Source organism: Trichomycterus rosablanca, chromosome 11 (assembly GCF_030014385.1).
Source record: "Trichomycterus rosablanca isolate fTriRos1 chromosome 11, fTriRos1.hap1, whole genome shotgun sequence".
In the NCBI taxonomy this organism is placed as follows: Eukaryota; Metazoa; Chordata; class Actinopteri; order Siluriformes; family Trichomycteridae; genus Trichomycterus; species Trichomycterus rosablanca.
In genome coordinates, this window is record NC_085998.1 from 37108142 (window position 1) to 37129000 (window position 20859).

The 20859-nt window shown below is 44.1% G+C and overlaps 1 protein-coding gene across 5 annotated transcripts in view; it reads left to right on the plus strand.

Moving 5' to 3' along the window:
• Positions 1-20859, plus strand: part of shank3a (SH3 and multiple ankyrin repeat domains 3a) — a 244008-nt gene that overhangs the window by 197790 nt on the left and 25359 nt on the right. For all 5 annotated transcript variants that reach the window (XR_010013991.1, XM_063004289.1, XM_063004290.1 and 2 more), the window contains 3 exons: positions 14887-14962; positions 19016-19098; positions 19908-20032. Coding sequence is in view for 4 of the 5 variants with exons in the window: in XM_063004289.1 (XP_062860359.1) it covers positions 14887-14962; positions 19016-19098; positions 19908-20032 (284 nt within the window). In the remaining variant the exon portion in view is untranslated. The remainder of the gene's footprint in view (positions 1-14886; positions 14963-19015; positions 19099-19907; positions 20033-20859) is intronic.

Sequence of the window (20859 nt, forward strand, 5' to 3'; positions counted from 1 at the left end):
GTGTGTGTGTGTGTGTGTGTGTGTGTGTGTTTGGACAGTTACTTTATTTTAGTACTGTGTGTGTGTGTATGTGTGTGTGTGTGTGTGTGTGTGTGTGTGTGTGTGTTTGGACAGTTACTTTATTTCAGTGCTGTGTGTGTGTGTGTGTTTGGACAGTTACTTTATGTCAGTACTCTGTGCTTGTGTGTGTGTGTGTGTGTGTGTGTGTGTGTGTGTGTGTGTTTGGAGAGTTGGAGAGTTATTTGATTTCAGTGCTGTGTGTGTGTGTGTGTGTGTGTGTGTGTGTGTGTGTTTGGAGAGTTGGAGAGTTATTTGATTTCAGTGCTGTGTGTGTGTGTGTGTGTGTGTATGTGTGTGTGTGTGTGTGTGTTTGGACAGTTACTTTATTTCAGTACTGTGTGTGTGTGTGTGTGTGTGTGTGTGTGTGTGTATGTGTGTGTGTGTGTGTGTGTGTGTGTGTGTTTGGACAGTTACTTTATTTCAGTACTGTGTGTGTATGTGTTTGGACAGTTACCTGATTTCAGAACTTAGCACTGACTAGAATGACTTGATAGATTAATCTGTATAACGATCAATATTCAGAGCTCTGTTATAGCTGATCAGCTCTCGTGTGTATTTACTTTAACGTAAAGACTTGTGTCCTCGTCTCGTACAGAAACCACGTGTGCACTTTAAACTCACTGCTGTGAGCTTTTCATCAGCGGTCAGTTGGTGCAGTGCAGTGTGTGACAGGCGTGAGGGTGAATGAGGACTCCACCGTGCATGTCTGGAATGTATAAATACACACTAATGGAAGGGCTGGAACCCACCTGCATGCTAATGTTGTACTGCGGGGAAATCCTCCCGTCCCCTCCTGCTCACTCTCTCGCTCTCGCTTTCCTCCCACGTCGTACTAGCTGACTCACTCATCCCGCCATGAATCGCTGTTTTCTATATTTAGTTAGAGTTCGTTTAGGGGTTTGGCAGCTGAAAGTCTCGTTCTTGCAGATCCTTTGTTTTGTCTCCACTTTCTATGATTGTTTTTTTAGTCCTTTTATTCAGCAGTTTCAAACTTTTTGTCGCCTGATGTTGTTATTGCCAGTTTTATTCTTGGCCCCAAAATGAGTGAATTCTTCAATTCCAGGCACAGAGAAAAGCAAGTCAGTGTGTTGAAACTGACTCGTGGATTTAATACGCATTTCATAATCTGCAGTGTTGTAAATGATGTGGAAATAAGTCGTAGTTCCTCCAATAAAAAAATTAAAACAGGCGCCCAGGTGGTGCAGCGGGATATACTGAACTCCTCGCTTCGAAACTCGGCGTTGCCACCGGTCGGCTGGGCGCCATCTAGCGCACACACTCACACACACACACACACATACACACACACACCTACATACACACAATTAATGAATAACATGGGGTAAACACCGTTTGGATGTAGTTCCTAAAATGGGTATTCATTCACACACACACACACACACACACACACTCTATCTTACACACACACTCTCTCTTTCTCTTTCTCTCTCTCTCTCACACACACACACACACACACACACTTAAGGCAATATTGCAATATTTAGTAGCTCCGGTCCTAAACCTCACTGAATATCTATGGACTTGTGGGAGGAAACCGGAGCACCCGAAGGAAACCCACACAGACTCCACAGAAAGGACCGTGGCAGTGCCTGCAGGGTGGGATGACCCGGCCTATTTACATTTTACATTTTCATTTTCTGCATTTAGCAGACGCTTTTATCCAAAGCGACTTACAATTATGACTGAACACAATTTTGAGCAAGTGAGGGTTAAGGGCCTTGCTCAGGGGCCGAACAGTGGCAACTTGGTGGCGATGAACCGGCAACCTTTTGATTACTAGTCCAGTACCGTCAAGAGCCAAATAAAAGGTGGTGGAGAGAAAAATAATAATAATAATTAAATAAACTAATTTTAACAGGTACATGAACATGAAATAAACTTGTACACGATCGCCCCCTGGTAGAGGTTTACGTTACATCTTGTAAACCCCAGTGGGACCAGATTGCCACCATTTTTATTAATGAAGTATATTTTGTTTTGTGTTTCATTTTGATTCGTTGTTTGTGTTGTCTGGGTCACGGTAAAAATCCTGGACAAAATGTGGATCGCTTGAAAACCCTGGTGTAGATACTAGCAGGTTCCTCTGTGCATGCTGTTGTTCTGTGTAGGATTATAATAACTTCTAAAAATTATTTAAAAATGAAACATATAAGGGGAAACATACAGGTAGGTAGGTTATTAAATAATAAAGAATTATGCAACTATGTGTTTTTGTTTGTTTGTTGATTTAATTTTTTGTTGGAGGAACAACGACTTATTTCCATATTATTTACAACATGCATTTCAGCACACTGACCTGCTTTCCTTTGTGCTTGAAATGGAAGAATTCACTCATTTTGGGGCCAAGAATGAAACTGGCAATAACAATATAGAGAGAAAAATTAAATGTAGATTATTTAATAGTCTACAATACTCTATTAACACAAGTAAGTCCCTTACACCAAGTGTTCCCTAGTACATAACCACGATAAAGTGCTGTTCAGCATAAATAAACTTATAAAATAATGCTAGATTACAAGCGATGGATCTTGTTAAATGATTAATCCACAGCTCAGTAATGTGTGTGTGTGTGTGTGTATGTGTGTGTGTGTGTGTGTGTGTGTGTGTGTGTGTTTCTGATAGCTGATATGTTATCTTAACACAAGTTCAGCCTTTAAGCTTCAATTACAAAATCTTGTAATCCTCAGGAGCAAAAGGATTTGCAACTCTCGCTCTCTCACATACACACACACACTCACACACACACACACACACACACACACACACACATACACACACACACATACACACACACACATACATACACACAATTAATGAATAACATGGGGTAAACACTGTTTGGATGAGTGTCTGTAGTTCCTAAAGTCTGTAGGAGAGTCTGTAGTTCCTAAAATTGGTATTCATTCATTCATTCACACACACACACACACACACACACACACACTTAAGGCAATATTCAGTAGCTCCGGTCCTAAACCTCACTGAATATCTATAGACTTGTGGGAGGAAACCGGAGCACCTGAAGGAAACCCCCACAGACTCCACAGAAAGGACCCTGGCTGCTCGGCCGAGGGGAATCGAACCCAGGCTCCTTCCTGCTGTGAGGTGGCAGCGCTGCCCCCTGTGCCCCCGTCTCTCCCTCACGGGTATTGCTGACTCTTTTTTCTCATTTTCACTCTTAATCTCTCTCACACGCAGCACCTTTCTCATTAATGAAGGACTTTTATGCAGAGTGTTTTACTTCGAGAGTCCAATCATTGATTTTGTGCCAGCGCTCTGTGTGTAATGAATCCTAAGTATTCAGCCTGAAATGAGTTAGATTAGCAAATGTCCTTTGTGTCACCTGTGTGAGAGTGTGTGTGTGTGTGTGTGAGAGAGAGCGAGAGAAAGAGAGAGAGAGCGAGAGAGAATGTCTTGTTGTATGTCTATACTACTGACTATAACACACAAATAAGTTATTTGATGTTTGTGAGGAATCCATCGTATATTTACGTGTATGACATTAACAGAAGCTTTTATCTAAAGTGACTTTACACTGATCAGCCATAACATTAAAACCACCTCCTTGTTTCTACACTCACTGTCCATTTTTTCAGCTCCACTTACCATATAGAAGCACTTTGTAGTTCTACAATTACTGACTGTAGTCCATCTGTTTCTCTACATGCTTTTTTACCCCCTTTCACCCTGTTCTTCAATGGTCAGGACCCCCACAGAGCAGGTATTATTTAGGTGGTGGATGATTCTCAGCACTGCAGTGACACTGACATGGTGGTGGTGTGTTAGTCAAGTCAAGTCAACTTTATTTATATAGCGCTTTTTACAATATACATTGTCTCAAAGCAACTTTACAAAATCCAGGACCAACAGATACAAACAGTGTGTGTTGTGCTGGTATGAGTGGATCAGAGTTTTTAAATACTGTGTCCACTCACTGTCCACTCTATTAGACACTCCTACCTAGTTGGTCCACCTTGTAGATGTAAAGTCAGAGACGATCGCTCATCTATTGCTGCTGTTTGAGTCGATCATCTTCTAGACCTTCATCAGTGGTCACTGGACGCTGCCCACAGGGCGCTGTTGGCTGGATATTTTTGGTTGGTGGACTATTCTCAGTCCAGCAGTGACAGTGAGGTGTTTAAAAACTCCAGCAGCGCTGCTGTGTCTGATCCACTCATACCAGCACAACACACACTAACACACCACCACGTCAGTGTCACTGCAGTGCTGAGAACGATCCCTGTCATTATCCTAAGAAAAATGATGTGTCTATTCATGAGGACCAAATTATGGGTACAAATAACCTAACCTAACATAACAGAACATAAACGACCTTTCAGTATTCACAGCATTTACTGTGGACGTTCCCCAGGGTGCTAAACACACACACACACACACACACACACACACACACACACACACAGACTCAATAACAGCTATGATCACGACTCTCGTGGTCCTGAGTCATCCTGAGAGAAGAACAGCTTTAGAAAGCCAGTGGGAGGTAAAGTCCAGTAGTAACACAGTGCTGTTTGTGCTATTAATAGTGCTGAAGTTTATTCCCGTCCTGCCGTCCTCTGTAAAAATAGCAACCCATGCAAAACTCCGTCCGCCTCCCTCTTCTTTTCTCCTTCTCCTAGACACACTCTGTCTGTTTAATGTTTTCCCGGATGCTCAGTCTGTCTCCGTCGCCCTCGAGTGCGTTATAAGAGCATCGGTCAGGCTGATGAGTTGCTCGGTCTATCACAGGGACGTCAGACGTTTTATTTAGGCCATACGTGGCTGAACGTCCATGCAGGGCTCAGCATTTTTTCATGAGCTTCTGTGGGTCTGTCTGAAAACTTAGTGAGCTGCCTCGCTGCCTCTTACAAGATTCTAACAAGACATCAAACTCATAAGGCAGGTTATTCAGATGCCACCGCAGTTTTAGCTTACTAAGCTAACACAGTTAGCCTCAGGCTATTCAAACCGACGGGCTGAGGTGGCACAACCGTGCCCTCCGTGTACCGAAAACGGTTAAACTGTCCCTGAGCCAGAACTTACATATAAACTCCACTTGTATATAATTCTACCTTTATACTAATTAAACATCAGTGAGAATTTATTTACATTTGACTAGAACTTGTTTGTTTGTAGTTCTTTGTGAGTAAAGTCGTGCCGCACTGAATGCTGGGATTGCCTTCAGCGCTGAGGAAGCATCATCGGACGCTCCCTCATCATTCAGTCAGATCATCACTCAGAATTAAGGCACCTCAGTAGGAGCATTTTAAGGGATCTATTAAGGAATTTAGACACGCCTCATTCTCGGGAGTGTAGGATGACGTAAAGTGTGTCTGTGTACACAGATCACTAGGTTTTCAGACAGACCCCATGTGTATATTTGGCTCCAGCAGGTTGGTCCAAATTCAGACCCTTGATGGCATGAGCAGGGTGGCATCTGGAGCTAACTGTCAGTGTAATGAAGATTAAGAGGAGCTTGGAGAGGGTGGCTGGTTTGTTTTTTCTTCAGTTCTTTCACTGATGTTCTGCTTTAACATACTGATTGCTGATTTACAGAGAAAAGTATTACTTAAGCTGTGGCTAGCGGAGTATTTATTGTCATTTCAACATGTTTTATGGACAGTTTTGTCTATTTGGGCTCAAACTCTGGGGTTAGTCTGCCATGTTTTGTTTGTTGTGTAATGTACTGTGTATTATTTGACTTTGTATTTGTTTTTACTCAGACATGTCTTACAGTTATTATCTGTTAGGACTTATGATGTCTTATATATATACTGTATATATATATACAGTGTATCACAAAAGTGAGTACACCCCTCACATTTCTGCAGATATTTAAGTATATCTTTTCATGGGACAACACTGACAAAATGACACTTTGACACAATGAAAAGTAGTCTGTGTGCAGCTTATATAACAGTGTAAATTTATTCTCCCCTCAAAATAACTCAATATACAGCCATTAATGTCTAAACCACCGGCAACAAAAGTGAGTACACCCCTTAGTGAAAGTTCCTGAAGTGTCAATATTTTGTGTGGCCACCATTATTTCCCAGAACTGCCTTAACTCTCCTGGGCATGGAGTTTACCAGAGCTTCACAGGTTGCCACTGGAATGCTTTTCCACTCCTCCATGACGACATCACGGAGCTGGCGGATATTCGAGACTTTGCACTCCTCCACCTTCCGCTTGAGGATGCCCCAAAGATGTTCTATTGGGTTTAGGTCTGGAGACATGCTTGGCCAGTCCATCACCTTTACCCTCAGCCTCTTCAATAAAGCAGTGGTCATCTTAGAGGTGTGTTTGGGGTCATTATCATGCTGGAACACTGCCCTGCGACCTAGTTTCCGGAGGGAGGGGATCATGCTCTGCTTCAGTATTTCACAGTACATATTGGAGTTCATGTGTCCCTCAATGAAATGTAACTCCCCAACACCTGCTGCACTCATGCAGCCCCAGACCATGGCATTCCCACCACCATGCTTGACTGTAGGCATGACACACTTATCTTTGTACTCCTCACCTGATTGCCGCCACACATGCTTGAGACCATCTGAACCAAACAAATTCATCTTGGTCTCATCAGACCATAGGACATGGTTCCAGTAATCCATGTCCTTTGTTGACATGTCTTCAGCAAACTGTTTGCAGGCTTTCTTGTGTAGAGACTTCAGAAGAGGCTTCCTTCTGGGGTGACAGCCATGCAGACCAATTTGATGCAGTGTGTGGCGTATGGTCTGAGCACTGACAGGCTGACCCCCCACCTTTTCAATCTCTGCAGCAATGCTGACGGCACTCCTGCGCCTATCTTTCAAAGACAGCAGTTGGATGTGACGCTGAGCACGTGCACTCAGCTTCTTTGGACAACCAACGCGAGGTCTGTTCTGAGTGGACCCTGCTCTTTTAAAACGCTGGATGATCTTGGCCACTGTGCTGCAGCTCAGTTTCAGGGTGTTGGCAATCTTCTTGTAGCCTTGGCCATCTTCATGTAGCGCAACAATTCGTCTTTTAAGATCCTCAGAGAGTTCTTTGCCATGAGGTGCCATGTTGGAACTTTCAGTGACCAGTATGAGAGAGTGTGAGAGCTGTACTACTAAATTGAACACACCTGCTCCCTATGCACACCTGAGACCTAGTAACACTAACAAATCACATGACATTTTGGAGGGAAAATGACAAGCAGTCCTCAATTTGGACATTTAGGGGTGTAGTCTCTTAGGGGTGTACTCACTTTTGTTGCCGGTGGTTTAGACATTAATGGCTGTATATTGAGTTTTTTTGAGGGAAGAATAAATTTACACTGTTATATAAGCTGCACACAGACTACTTTTCATTGTGTCAAAGTGTCATTTTGTCAGTGTTGTCCCATGAAAAGATATACTTAAATATCTGCAGAAATGTGAGGGGTGTACTCACTTTTGTGATACACTGTATATATATATACAAATATATATATATTCTTTATACATTTTCTCCCTTTTTTCTTAGCACGTCCAATTGCCCGATTGCTTCACGCTTCCTCTCCACCAATGCCGATCCCCGCTCTGATTGAGGAGAACGAAGCTAACTCACGCCCCCTCCGACACGTGGACAGCATGTTGTACGCATCTTATCACCTACACTTTGACGAGTGCAGTGCAGCTCAGCGTTGTGTACGGAGAGACACACCCTGAGAGCACTCTTTTCTCATCTCTGTGCAGGCGCCATCGATCAGCCAGCAGAGGTCGTAATTGCACCAGTCATGGGAGAGAGAGACCCCATCCGGCTTAGTCCCGCCCATATCTGAGCAACAGGCCGATCGTTGTTCATGTGGCCCCCCAATTCAGGGACAGTTTAACCGAGACGCTGTTGTGCTAGCAGGTTGTGCCTCCTCATCCCGTCGGTTTGAACGGTCTGAGGCTAAATGTGTTAGCTTAGTAAGCAACAACCGTGGTGATGTAATCACTGTCTAAGTAGTGCATCTAAATAATCTGCCTTATGAGTTTGATGTCTTATTAGAATCCTCTCTACTGAGGCAGCGGATCAGGTAGGCAGTACACAGTAGGCAGCTCACTAGGTTTTTGGACAGACCCAATGTCATGTCTAGAGATTCGAACCCTGGATCCCAGCAGTAGTGGACTAGCGTTATTTTCCGCTGTCAAGGTAAAATCACATGAAATTAATCACATGATCAGATAAATTGTCTTTTGGTTAGAATGTATGAGTGTTTATTTTGTAGACATGATTATTATGCACGTTTCTTTTTCTTTTACTTTGTGTTGCTTGGAGAAATAGAGTCTTTATCTCATCTTCTGCTCAGGGAAAATAGGTCCTAGATTGTAAAATAATTAATCCGAGCTACTTTTGGCTTATAATTCTGCAGTAAACAGCGATTATTTATATTAAAAAAGGTAAAATACACAGTATATGTCCGACATTGTGTTTTATCCTTCAACATCGCTGTACAAGTGGGCCTCAGGGATCGGCACGCTGGCTGCTGAGATTCAGCTGTGAGATTTAGTAAAAGTGTGAAGGATGGGGTAGGTGATAGAGGACATGGAGGGTTGGGAGAAAGATGTGATACAGAAATCACATCAGCAGCAGCTCCAGGTCTCAGCATCATCAACCACGGAGAGAAACAAGATGTCACTCCTCACTGCTGTGACCCATTTACTGTGTGTGTGTGTGTGTGTGTGTCAGTACTTGCATGTTATTTTTGATGGTGATATGAAAGCAGAAGGTAACCTTCAGTATTTATGGGTTCGCCTGTAGCCACATTATTGATTCTATACAGTGTTTTTATCTCTTTTTACTAAGTGGGACTGCAGGGTGGTTCATGTAGTTCTGAAGCGCATTCATGTCCTGTTTAGGGTCGCTGTGGGTCCGATTCATTGGGCGAAAAGATAGTAAACACACACACACACACACACACACACATTTACACACACACTCACATACAAGGCAGTCAGGATGGATGGGTGGATGGATGGATGGATGGATGGATGGATGGATGGAGGGAGGGATGGATGGATGGAGGGATGGATGGGTGGATGGATGGATGGGTGGGTGGGTGAATGGATGGATGGGTGGATGGATGGATGGATGGAGGGATGGAGGGATGGAGGGATGGATGGGTGGATGGATGGATGGAGGGATGGATGGGTGGATGGATGGGTGGGTGAATGGAGGGATGGATGGAGGGATGGAGAGATGGAGGGATGGATGGGTGGATGGATGGATGGATGGATGGAGGGATGGAGAGATGGAGGGATGGATGGGTGGATGGATGGATGGATGGGTGGATGGATGGATGGATGGAGGGATGGATGGGTGGGTGAATGGATGGATGGATGGAGGGATGGATGGGTGGATGGATGGATGGATGGGTGGATGGATGGATGGATGGAGGGATGGATGGGTGGATGGATGTATGGATGGATGAGTGCAGTACACTAAGAGTTAAACATATCTGTCAGATTACAAAGCTTTTGATGGTCACTTATCACGATCTTTTATCTTTAATGAAAGTCAGATCATTATTTTTTTGTGTGTGTAACGTGTCTGATGTATCAGCGGATCTCTGAAGTACGCAGGAACCGAGATGAAACATGAGATGTTTTATTCAGAACATCAGGTTAATAGTAATAAGTTGAGTCTCTTTGTCCTGTTTCCCTCCGAGACCTTCCTCATCTATGGCAGAATAAAAAGAACTAAAAAAATGGTCCTTAATTAGTACAGATCATGGGAATTATAACATCCTCCCTAGTCTTTGTTTCTTGTGCTTTGTATCTCCACCCTGTCTAGGATTCATCTCTTCCATCATTGGCTGTATCATGTCTTTTGTATATTTACGTCATGTGTTTCACTTCTTTTTGTATAATTGTGGTTGCACACAACACAAAGCACTTTCTCTTGTTTTATCTTGTTTCTGTACCATTGTTTTCCTGGTTTAGACCAGCTTTACATATGTATTTTATGCACATGCAACTTACAGCAGGTACGTCGTGTATATACATTATTATCCCCTTTTGCTGCCAAAACAGCCCTGACCCGTCGAGGCATGGACTCCACTAGACCCCTGAAGGTGTGCTGTGGTATCTGCCACCAAGATGTCAGCAGCAGATCCTTTAACTCCTCTAAGTTGTGAGCTGGGGCCTCCATGGATCTGACTTGTTTGTCCAGCACGTCCCACAGATGCTCGATTGGATTGAGATCTGGGGAATTTGGAGGCCAAGTCATCACCTCAAACTCGTCGTTGTGCTCCTCAAACCGTTCCTGAAGCATTGTTGCTTTGTGGCAGGGAGCATCATCCTGCTGAAAGAGGCCACAGCCATCAGGGAACTGTCTCCATGAAAGGGTGAACATGGTCTGCAACAATGCTTAGGTAGGTGCTACCTAGGTAACATCAAGGTGCTGTCATGGTAACATCCACATGGATGGCAGGACCCAAGGGTTCACAGCAGAACGTCGCCCAAAGCATCACACTGCCTCCGCCGGCTTGCCTTCTTCCCATAGTTCATCCTGGCGATGTGTGTTCCCCGGGTAAGCGACCACACGCACCCGGCCATCCGCGTGATGTAAAAGAAAACGTGATTCATCAGACCAGACCACCTTCTTCATTGCTTCATGGTCCAGTTCCGATGCTCACGTGCCCATTGTCGGCGCTTTCGGCGGTGGACAGGGGTCAGCATGGGCACCCTGACTGGTCTGCGGCTATGCGGGCCACATTTTGTCAACTAATAGATTTGTTAATTTTTTTAAATTGAAGCGTGATTAACATGAACAGATCTTTCTTCTGTGCTTCCACTTGTTTTTACTATTTTGTCCTTAAATGGAACAACTTATTGGAATTAACTGGAAACGTTCCAGCAGGTCACGCCCCTCTCGCAGCCTGGATTGTGCTGAGCTATCAGTTTAGGATGAATCTTATATACTGGATGAAGATGAATTGTTAGGATGTATGTAAGTACACGCTGTGTGTTGACGATGGGCTCCAGGAATGTTATAATGGTGGATGTGAGCTTCTTCTGGCTGGAATTGAATCAGCGTGTGGAAGCCTTGAAGCTGTGTGCTTTGTTCCTGACTGTTAATGGGCCGTTTGTGGGGAGACAGATAAGCTGTCCTGTGCTGAACTGAAATGCTGTTTTTGTCCTTGCTTTTATATTTCTTCTGTTATCTGTTCAGACTAACGCTTGATTTATCTGTCTGTGAATGAGTGAATCTGTGTGTGTGTGTGTGTGTGTGTGTGTGTGTGTATGTGTGTGTGTGTGTGTGCTTTTTATCCCATCTGGCATGAATGAGCCTCAGCTGTGCTGGAGAAACTTTTAATCTCGGCTCTTAATCCTGAAACTGTATGAAAACATTTGCCAGAAACGCCGGTGAGGAGAGGAAGCAGCATCATTCAGTCTTATTTTAAATCTTACTGTTCTCTTTACTGTCTGGTGCAGACGTTCTCTATCTATCTATCTATCTATCTATCTATCTGTCTGTCTGTCTGTCTGTCTGTCTGTCTGTCTGTCTGTCTGTCTATCTATCTATCTATCTATCTATCTCTGTCTGTCTGTCTGTCTGTCTGTCTCTCCATGTGTCTGTCAGTCTTTTAATCCATCTTTCTTTTTCCTTCTTTCCTTTCTTCTTTCATTTTACATACCTACTTACCTACCTACATATATACCTACATATCTACTTACCTACCTAACTACCTACTTATATACCTACTTATCTACTTACCTACCTAACTACCTACTTAAAGTATATACCTACCTACTTATTTACCTACCTACATACCTGCCTACTTACTTATTCATCTACCTATCTACTTACCTACATACCTAGCTACCCACCTACTTACTTACCTACCTACATTCTTACCTATATACTTATATACCTACCTACCTACTTACCTATCTAAATACCTAACTACCTAGTTCTTTCTGTCTCTCTGGTCATTAAGTGTAATGTATATATATATACAGTGTATCACAAAAGTGAGTACACCCCTCACATTTCTGCAAATATTTTATTATATCTTTTCATGGGACAACACTATAAAAATAAAACTTGGATATAACTTAGAGTAGTCAGTGTACAACTTGTATAGCAGTGTAGATTTACTGTCTTCTGAAAATAACTCAACACACAGCCATTAATGTCTAAATGGCTGGCAACATAAGTGAGTACACCCCACAGTGAACATGTCCAAATTGTGCCCAAAGTGTCAATATTTTGTGTGATCACCATTATTATCCAGCACTGCCTTAACCCTCCTGGGCATGGAATTCACCAGAGCTGCACAGGTTGCTACTGGAATCCTCTTCCACTCCTCCATGATGACATCACGGAGCTGGTGGATGTTAGACACCTTAAACTCCTCCACCTTCCACTTGAGGATGCGCCACAGGTGCTCAATTGGGTTTAGTCCATCACCTTTACCTTCAGCTTCCTCAGCAAGGCAGTTGTCATCTTGGAGGTTGTGTCTGGGGTCGTTATCCTGTTGGAAAACTGCCATGAGGCCCAGTTTTCGAAGGGAGGGGATCATGCTCTGTTTCAGAATGTCACAGTACATGTTGGAATTCATGTTTCCCTCAATGAACTGCAGCTCCCCAGTGCCAGCAACACCCATGCAGACCAAGACCATGATGCTACCACCACCATGCTTGACTGTAGGCAAGATACAGTTGTCTTGGTACTTCTCACCAGGGCGCCGCCACACATGCTGGACACCATCTGAGCCAAAGAAATTTATCTTGGTCTCGTCAGACCACAGGGCATTCCAGTAATCCATGTTCTTGGACTGCTTGTCTTCAGCAAACTGTTTGCTGGCTTTCTTGTGTGTCAGCTTCCTTCTGGAATGACGACCATGCAGACCGAGTTGATGCAGTGTGCGGTGTATGGTCTGAGCACTGACAGGCTGACCTCCCACGTCTTCAACCTCTGCAGCAATGCTGGCAGCACTCATGTGTCTATTTTTTAAAGCCAACCTCTGGATATGACGCCGAACACGTGGACTCAACTTCTTTGGTCGACCCTGGCGAAGCCTGTTCCGAGTGGAACCTGTCCTGGAAAACCGCTGTATGACCGTGGCCACCATGCTGTAGCTCAGTTTCAGGGTGTTAGCAATCTTCTTATAGCCCAGGCCATCTTTGTGGAGAGCAACAATTCTATTTCTCACATCCTCAAAGAGTTCTTTGCCATGAGGTGCCATGTTGAATATCCAGTGGCCAGTATGAGAGAATTGTACCCAAAACACCAAATGTAACAGCCCTGCTCCCCATTTACACCTGGGACCTTGACACATGACACCAGGGAGGGACAACGACACATTTGGGCACAATTTGGACATGTTCACTGTGGGGTGTACTCACTTATGTTGCCAGCTATTTAGACATTAATGGCTGTGTGTTGAGTTATTTTCAGAAGACAGTAAATCTACACTGCTATACAAGTTGTACACTGACTACTCTAAGTTATATCCAAGTTTCATGTCTATAGTGTTGTCCCATGAAAAGATATAATGAAATATTTGCAGAAATGTGAGGGGTGTACTCACTTTTGTGATACACTGTATATATATATATATACTGTATATATATATATATATATATATATATATATATATATATATATATATATATATCTGGCATCCTTCCGTCTTCGGGAGACGATGATATAGCATCCGATGCGGGTAAATTCATTTGCACCTTCTCGAGTGACTGTACAAGCCAACCCTTGAGTGGCAGTCCCGGGTGCAGTTGCCGCAGACAAATTGAGTTGCACGTTGTGGTTGAGATTGCTGCGCCTTCCTCCTGGCTTTCTTGTCAGCAAGATGCTTGAACCTGTCCTCCTCTGCTTTCTGAGTACCCCGTCTAACAGCAAGTCGCCAGGCTGTACGGTCTTCAGCGCTGGATTCCCACGAACTAGGGTTGATGCCGCATAATTTCATGTCCCTCTTGCAGACATCTTTGAATCGCAGTCGGGGGCGTCCAGTCAGCCGTGAACCCTCAGCCAGCTCACCATACAGAAGATCTTTGGGGATACGACCCGGATCCATTCTTCTAATGTGGCCAAGCCAACGGAGACGCTTCTCACAGAGGATAGCAAACATGCTGCTCGCGTTGGCGCGTTCCATACATATATACGTATATGTGTGCGTGTGTGTGTGTGTGTGTAATACAGTCACATGGTTTCAAGTGAATTATGGTTATTGACTGTATTTGCGTTGCAAAACTACAACTGTGTTTATACATATCTGACAGCATTTTTATTTATTTAGATATATTTATTTAGACTTAGACTTATTAGTGTGTGTGTTTGTGTGTGTAAGAATTGCATCGAAATAAAGTTCTAGATGTGCTGCTGATATGAAAGATCTGTACTGTGTGAACTGTGGTGTTTGCATTTGTGTTTGAAGGTACCGGAGGAAAAACTGTTTCATTTCAGTGAAGCTGCTTGAATCTTAAACACACAGCACAGATACATGGTTTTTATTTGTGGTCTCTGAATATTTTTCCATATCTGTCTGTGTTTTACAAAGTCTCAGTACCCAAGTACATGTCATTTGTAAATTCTTAATGTGTGTGTGTGTGTGTGTGTGTGTCCTTTTAGCAGATTGTCCTTCTATAGAGGAGCAGGACATCGATTTTGGGCCTTAAGTCCAATAACAAATCTAGCAGGACATGAGACTCAGGCATTGTTATCCAGACATGCTGATTCAGGATTGATCAGCCACACATACACACACACACACACAGCTAAAAGACAGTGTATCACACACTTTCATATTATTGTTGTTGTTTAGGGATTAATATGAATTGTTTTGTCTTATAGAAACAAGAGAAGATCGTACCAAGAGGCTGTTCAGACACTACACTGTGGGCTCGTACGACAACTTTACCTCTTATAGGTAGGTTAACAGGTGTGTGTGTGTGAGTTGGTTAGATGTACATTTACATTTTTGGCATTATACAGTACTGTGACAGTTTATTATCTAAGCAACTGAAGGTTAAGGGCCTTGCTTATGGGCCCAACAGCAGCAACCTGGTTTTCTTTCTGATTACTAGTCCAGTACCTTAACCACTAGGCTACAACATCCCTGGTTAGTCTGTGGTGCAGTGCAGTAATAAAGAATTAGACATTTCAAAAATGTAACTAGGGTGGTACGGTGGCTTAGTGGGTAGCACTGTCGCCTCACAGCAAGAAGGTCCTGGGTTCGATCCCCAGGCGGGGCGGTTCAGGTCCTTTCTGTGTGGAGTTTGCATGTTCTTCCTGTGTCTGCATGGGTTTCATTGAAAAGCTGAGATAGGCTCCAGCACCACCCCGCGACCCTAATTGGATATGCGATGACAGTGAGTAACTAAATTGGGAGAAAAGTGGGAAAAGATTGGGATGTCTATTAAGTTTATGGTCAGGTGTCCACATATTTTTGGCTATATCGTGTTTAGTCCTGGAATCATACCACAGACAGCTACAGTAGATCAGGCTGTATTAGACTTTATTAATGGTCTTCTGCCATCTAGAGGCTGGTGAGGAATTACACATGATAAGAATAGAATTAAAAAGAACCGCAAATATTTAATCCACCTGCTGAACACTTTATTATTCTAATAATGTTTGGTCTTAATTAAAGTGTCCACCGATGGGCCGCGACCTGAAAGTAGAACACAAGAAGGTATAGAGTGTTATTGAGTGTTACTGTTACTTACACCGACCAGCCATAACATCATGAGCACTGACAGGTGAAGTGAATAACACTGATTATCTCTTCATCACGGCACCTGTTAGTGTGGGGGATATATTAGGCAGCAAGTGAACATTTCATCCTCAAAGTTGATGTTAGAAGCAGGAAAAATGGGCGAGCGTGAGGATCTGAGCGAGTTTGACGAGGGCCAAATTGTGATGGGTATACGACTGGGTCAGAGCATCTCCAAAACTGCAGCTCTTGTGGGGTGTTTCCGGTCTGCAGTGGTCACTATCTATCAAAAGTGGTCCAAGGAAGGAACAGTGGTAAACCGGCGACAGGGTCATAGGCGGCCAAGGCTCATTGATGCACGTGTGGTCCGATCCAACAGACGAGCTACTGTAACTCAAACTGCTGAAGAAGTTCATGCTGGTTCTGATAGAAAGGTGTCAGAATACACAGAGCATCACAGTTGCAGGGCTGTTTTGGCAGCAAAAGGGGAACCAACACAATATTAGGAGGTGGTCATAATGTTATGACTGATCTGTGTATTTATTCATTTAGTCTGTTTTACCACTTCTTTATTCTGGTCAGGGTTGCGGTGGGTCTGATTAATTGTACTGTACACTCACACTTAAGGCAGTTTTGTGTAGCTCCAGTGAACCTGACTGCATGTTTTTGTACTGTGGGAGGAAACCCACGCAGACACAGGGAGAACATGCATTTAACATCTTTAATTCGTGTAGCATCCAAGTGCTTCACTTTTACTGGTTAAATTGCACTATGTGGCCGCTCAGGTGGCTCAGCGGTAAAAACACACGCTGGAATCAGAGCTGGGATCTCGAATACATCGTATCAAATCTCAGCTCTGCCTACCGGCTGTGCTGAGCGGCCACATAAGCAGCGATCGGCCTGTTGTTCAGATAGGGGTGGGATATTAAAGCCGGATAGGGACTCTCTTATAACTAATGCAATTACGACCTCTGCTGGCTGAATGAAGCCGCCTGCACAGAGACGGGAAAAGAGTGCTGTCAGGGTGTGTCTCTCCGAACACAGTGCTGATCCGCATTGCACTCGTCAAAGTGTAAATGCATACAGCTGCTGCCCACGTGTCGGAGGGGGGCGTGGGTTAGCTTCGTTCTCCTCAATCAGAGCGGGGATCAGCATTGGTGGAGAGGAAGCATGACGCAATCGGGCAATTGGACAAGGTTCCTGAAATGAATTCTCCCGTGAATTTAGTAGGACCCTACTAACGACACATGAGGCCCCAGTTCTCCCGATTTAGCGATTGCATCCTCTCACTCACTCATTAAGTTTATTTTATAAAGTGCCAGCAACTAGTGAGACACATAAACTGAGCAGCTTCCCCTTCTTATTTTGCTCAGGCATCTAGTGATTTAAAAACGGGCACCTTGCTGCCTCCTCCCGAACACATGAGCTCACAGAAGATCACAGAAGAAATGGTACCCATTCCAACCAGAGCGCAGAGCCAATTACGCTCCGAACCATGCACTTATGCGTGTGTTTCAAACAGTCCCCCCGCCACTAGATTTAGCAATATTCTACAAATTTAGAGTGCGCTAACGTCCAGCACGCTCTAAAAGCCTCCGAACAATCTGAATCTATTTGACATTAACTAGCCTAAATGAAACGCTCCTCAGACTGGCTGTAATCTGTGGATCGTGGGCATGACCTCGCTGTGAAATGCCTCTCAGATGCATCGAGGCTCCAGAGAGTCGAACCCGCTGAACACGCCAGGCTTATCTGGTCTCCTGTAGCGATCACGCCTCGTTCTCGTTACCCCGAGGCACGAATACAATGGAATCATCACTAACCTATGTAATTGATTCTTCACTGCCCAATTATGTTCTTGTCATTTTTAATGCCCGGCTGATGAACGCTCGAGAGAAAGGAAGGACGGAGCAGGGTGGAAGAGGTTTATTCTAATTCTCCTAGACAAAGAGAGCTCTCAGACTTGCTGCCATGTTTTATTTATTTATGTGTTTATGTATTTGTGTGTGTTGGAGGACAGACTGTTAAGCCAAGTTCACACTACACGACTTTCCAGTTGTTGAGATTGCAGTACAGTTCACACGACACAGCTGGATCTCTTGCGATCAGGAGTCTTTTAAGTCGTTGTGTATTACACACTACACGATTTAGCACCATGAGGAATCACAGGCGAGTCTGTCTGGTCTCCCAAACTACGTTTTGTTACGAAAACACACAAGAAGTGGTGAGGGAACCAAGTCCAAAATATACGTCAACAATAATCGAGCAATCAAAGTTGTTTATGCGCTGATGTGCATATTGTTTGCAATGCAGCTTGGGTATTATGGTTTGGCGTGGACAATAAGGTCAAAAATACTGTAAAGCGTGTGTGTGTGCCGATGTATTCTGATAGAAACTATATTACGCCCCCGTCCCACGTTTTTACTCCTCCCCCGGGTTTCCCCACACCCCGTATTTTGCGTTATCATTGGTTGTAGTTCGACACCGCACTCACTGCCAGTCGGCCAACTGATCCAGATATTTAACATGCTAGATATTTTTTTCAGTCTGCGAGCCCTCGATGAGCCACTCGGATCGAGTCGTTAAACAGTTCACACACAGCGATCGAGAGTTGAGTTTTGATCGCCGAACGAACGCCGAGTTGCTTCCGAGCTGCCACATCTAGCGACGACCAGTCGACGAGCGACAATCAGGGCAAAAATTGTGTAGTGTGAACTAGACATAACCTAATGAGACAGCTGAACCTAAACCTGGTTATGAGAGACCTGGTTATGAGAGACCTGGTTATGCACGCTCATGTACATTACTTTTTAATGTCAAACACAAGATGGACAAGTTTGTATCTTCAGTTCTCTTCACTCGCACGTCTTTGGACTGTGGGAGGAAACCGGAGCTTCTGGAGGAAAACCACACAGACACGGGGAGAACATTCAAACTCCAAACAGAAAGGATCAGACCGCTCCACCTGGGAATCGAACCCAGGGCTTTCTCGCTGTGAGGCGTCAGTGCTACCCACCGTCCCACCGTGCCGCCCAAAAAAAGACATTAGCATTTGATCCAATCTCTAAATGCAATGATGGAAGCTCACATAGGACAATGCACAGGATCTGGAACTCCAACCGGCATTTCCTTTCATCTCATTCTTTTTTTTGGGACACGGCTCTTACCCTGATTGTCTCAGTTGCAGAAGAAAGGGAGCGGTGCTCATTTTTAATGATAAGTAATAGTGGAGTTTAACTTCTGTGACCTTCTGTGTTTCCTGTACAGTGATTACGTAATAGAGGAGAAGGATGCCGTGCTGCAGAAGAAAGAAAACGAGGGCTTCGGTTTCGTCCTGCGAGGAGCGAAAGGTGAGTCTGACAAGGTTGTTTACTGCATGTGGTGTACGCTACATGGCCAAAAGTTTGTGGACACCTGAGCATTGGTCTGTTGAGCATCTTCCCCAACACAGACACATACGCAGTATGTATATATTGAGACACTGTGTGGGAACTGTGTGGGCATTTGTAAGACCAGATACTAGCACTGGACAAAAAGACCTAGCTTGCATGGCACCCAGGTGGCACAGCGGGATATTCCGCTAGCACACTCTGCTACTGGTTGGCTGGGTGCCATCTAGCAGGCAGAATTGGCCGCAGAGTCTGCTGGGTGGCAACAGACCGGACTAAGTAGGTAGGGTCTTCAAACGCTGTGCAAGGACTCTGTTTAGCAGGCCGAGGCGCCTGTGCAGACATCATGCACAGGCGAAAAAGAAGGGGTTGAGGGGCTGCACAAGCATCGGAGGGGGCGTGGAGCAAGCACATATACTGTCCTTGAATGCAGTCGGGATCTCCAGACTTATTGGCTACGCTGAATTGGGAGAAAAAGGGAGAAAATATATAAATAAATAGAAAAAAGAAGATGACCCTGGCCTGCAATCATCATCTGCAATCATTGCAATTATGTTGAACAGGGTTGCAGAAAGCCCTGTCCGCACACTAGACTCATCAAAGCATGCCTTCTTGGATCTAATTTTCTGCACAATGCAGACTGGCAGATTGCACTTGAATAGGTGTGTGTGTGTGTGTGTGTGTGTGTGTGTGTGTGTGTGTGTGTGTGTGTGTGATAACCACGTTTTTTCCCTTGAACGTCTTCAGTCGATCTGTTTCTGTGCATGCAGCAGAGACACCTATTGAGGAGTTCACGCCCACACCAGCCTTCCCTGCACTGCAATACCTGGAGTCTGTTGACGTGGAGGGCGTGGCCTGGAGGGCGGGGCTGAGGACAGGTGACTTTCTCATCGAGGTGAGAGCTTATTCATTCCACATGTACCTTTTCTTCACTTAGCCATAATTAATACAGCTAAGCTGATAGAATGGGCAGTGCAGTATAGTTCCATCCAATAGCATACCAAAAAATAGCGCCATATCGGTTCATTTGGGATTCTGAGGTGAAAACGAGGTTGTTTATTGAAGGGCAGAACTGTGTTTGTGTGTTGAAATGACAACACATTCCCTTAAGGTTTACTGGCCAAAAATATGTGACATAAGAAACAAAAACATCCGAATACATTAGCATTTTTATTGAGTCGGTCCCTTCAGTCCCTGTAGCCACAATTCTTTTGGGAGACTAAAACATGACAGATTTGATAATGATTTACATTTCTTATGACAAAATAGCATTAATCAGGTTGAGTCATGATGTCTAGGTTGAGTTGGGGCTTACTTGATCTTGAAATGTGGCCTCTTATGAGCAGTACTTTGAGAATCATTGATTTATTTGTGTTTTTCAATGTGTAAACAATATAAATACAACCTAAAATATAAAATAGTTTTTTCAAAGGTAGTCAAAGTACTTTAGAACATTGGTAGCAGTGTAAAAACTCTAGTACTCTAGTACAGGACAGAAAAAAAAGAATGGGTTACAGAGAAAAATAATAATTAAATAAACTTGTATGTGAACTGGACGGCACGGTGGCTAAGTGGGTAGCACTGTCACCTCACAGCAAGAAGATCCTGGGTCCGATCCCCAGGCGGGTGGTCCGGGTCCTTTCTGTGCGGAGTTTTCATGTTCTTCCCGTGTCTGCGTGGATTTCCTCCCACTGTCCAAAAAACATGCAGTCAGGTTAATTG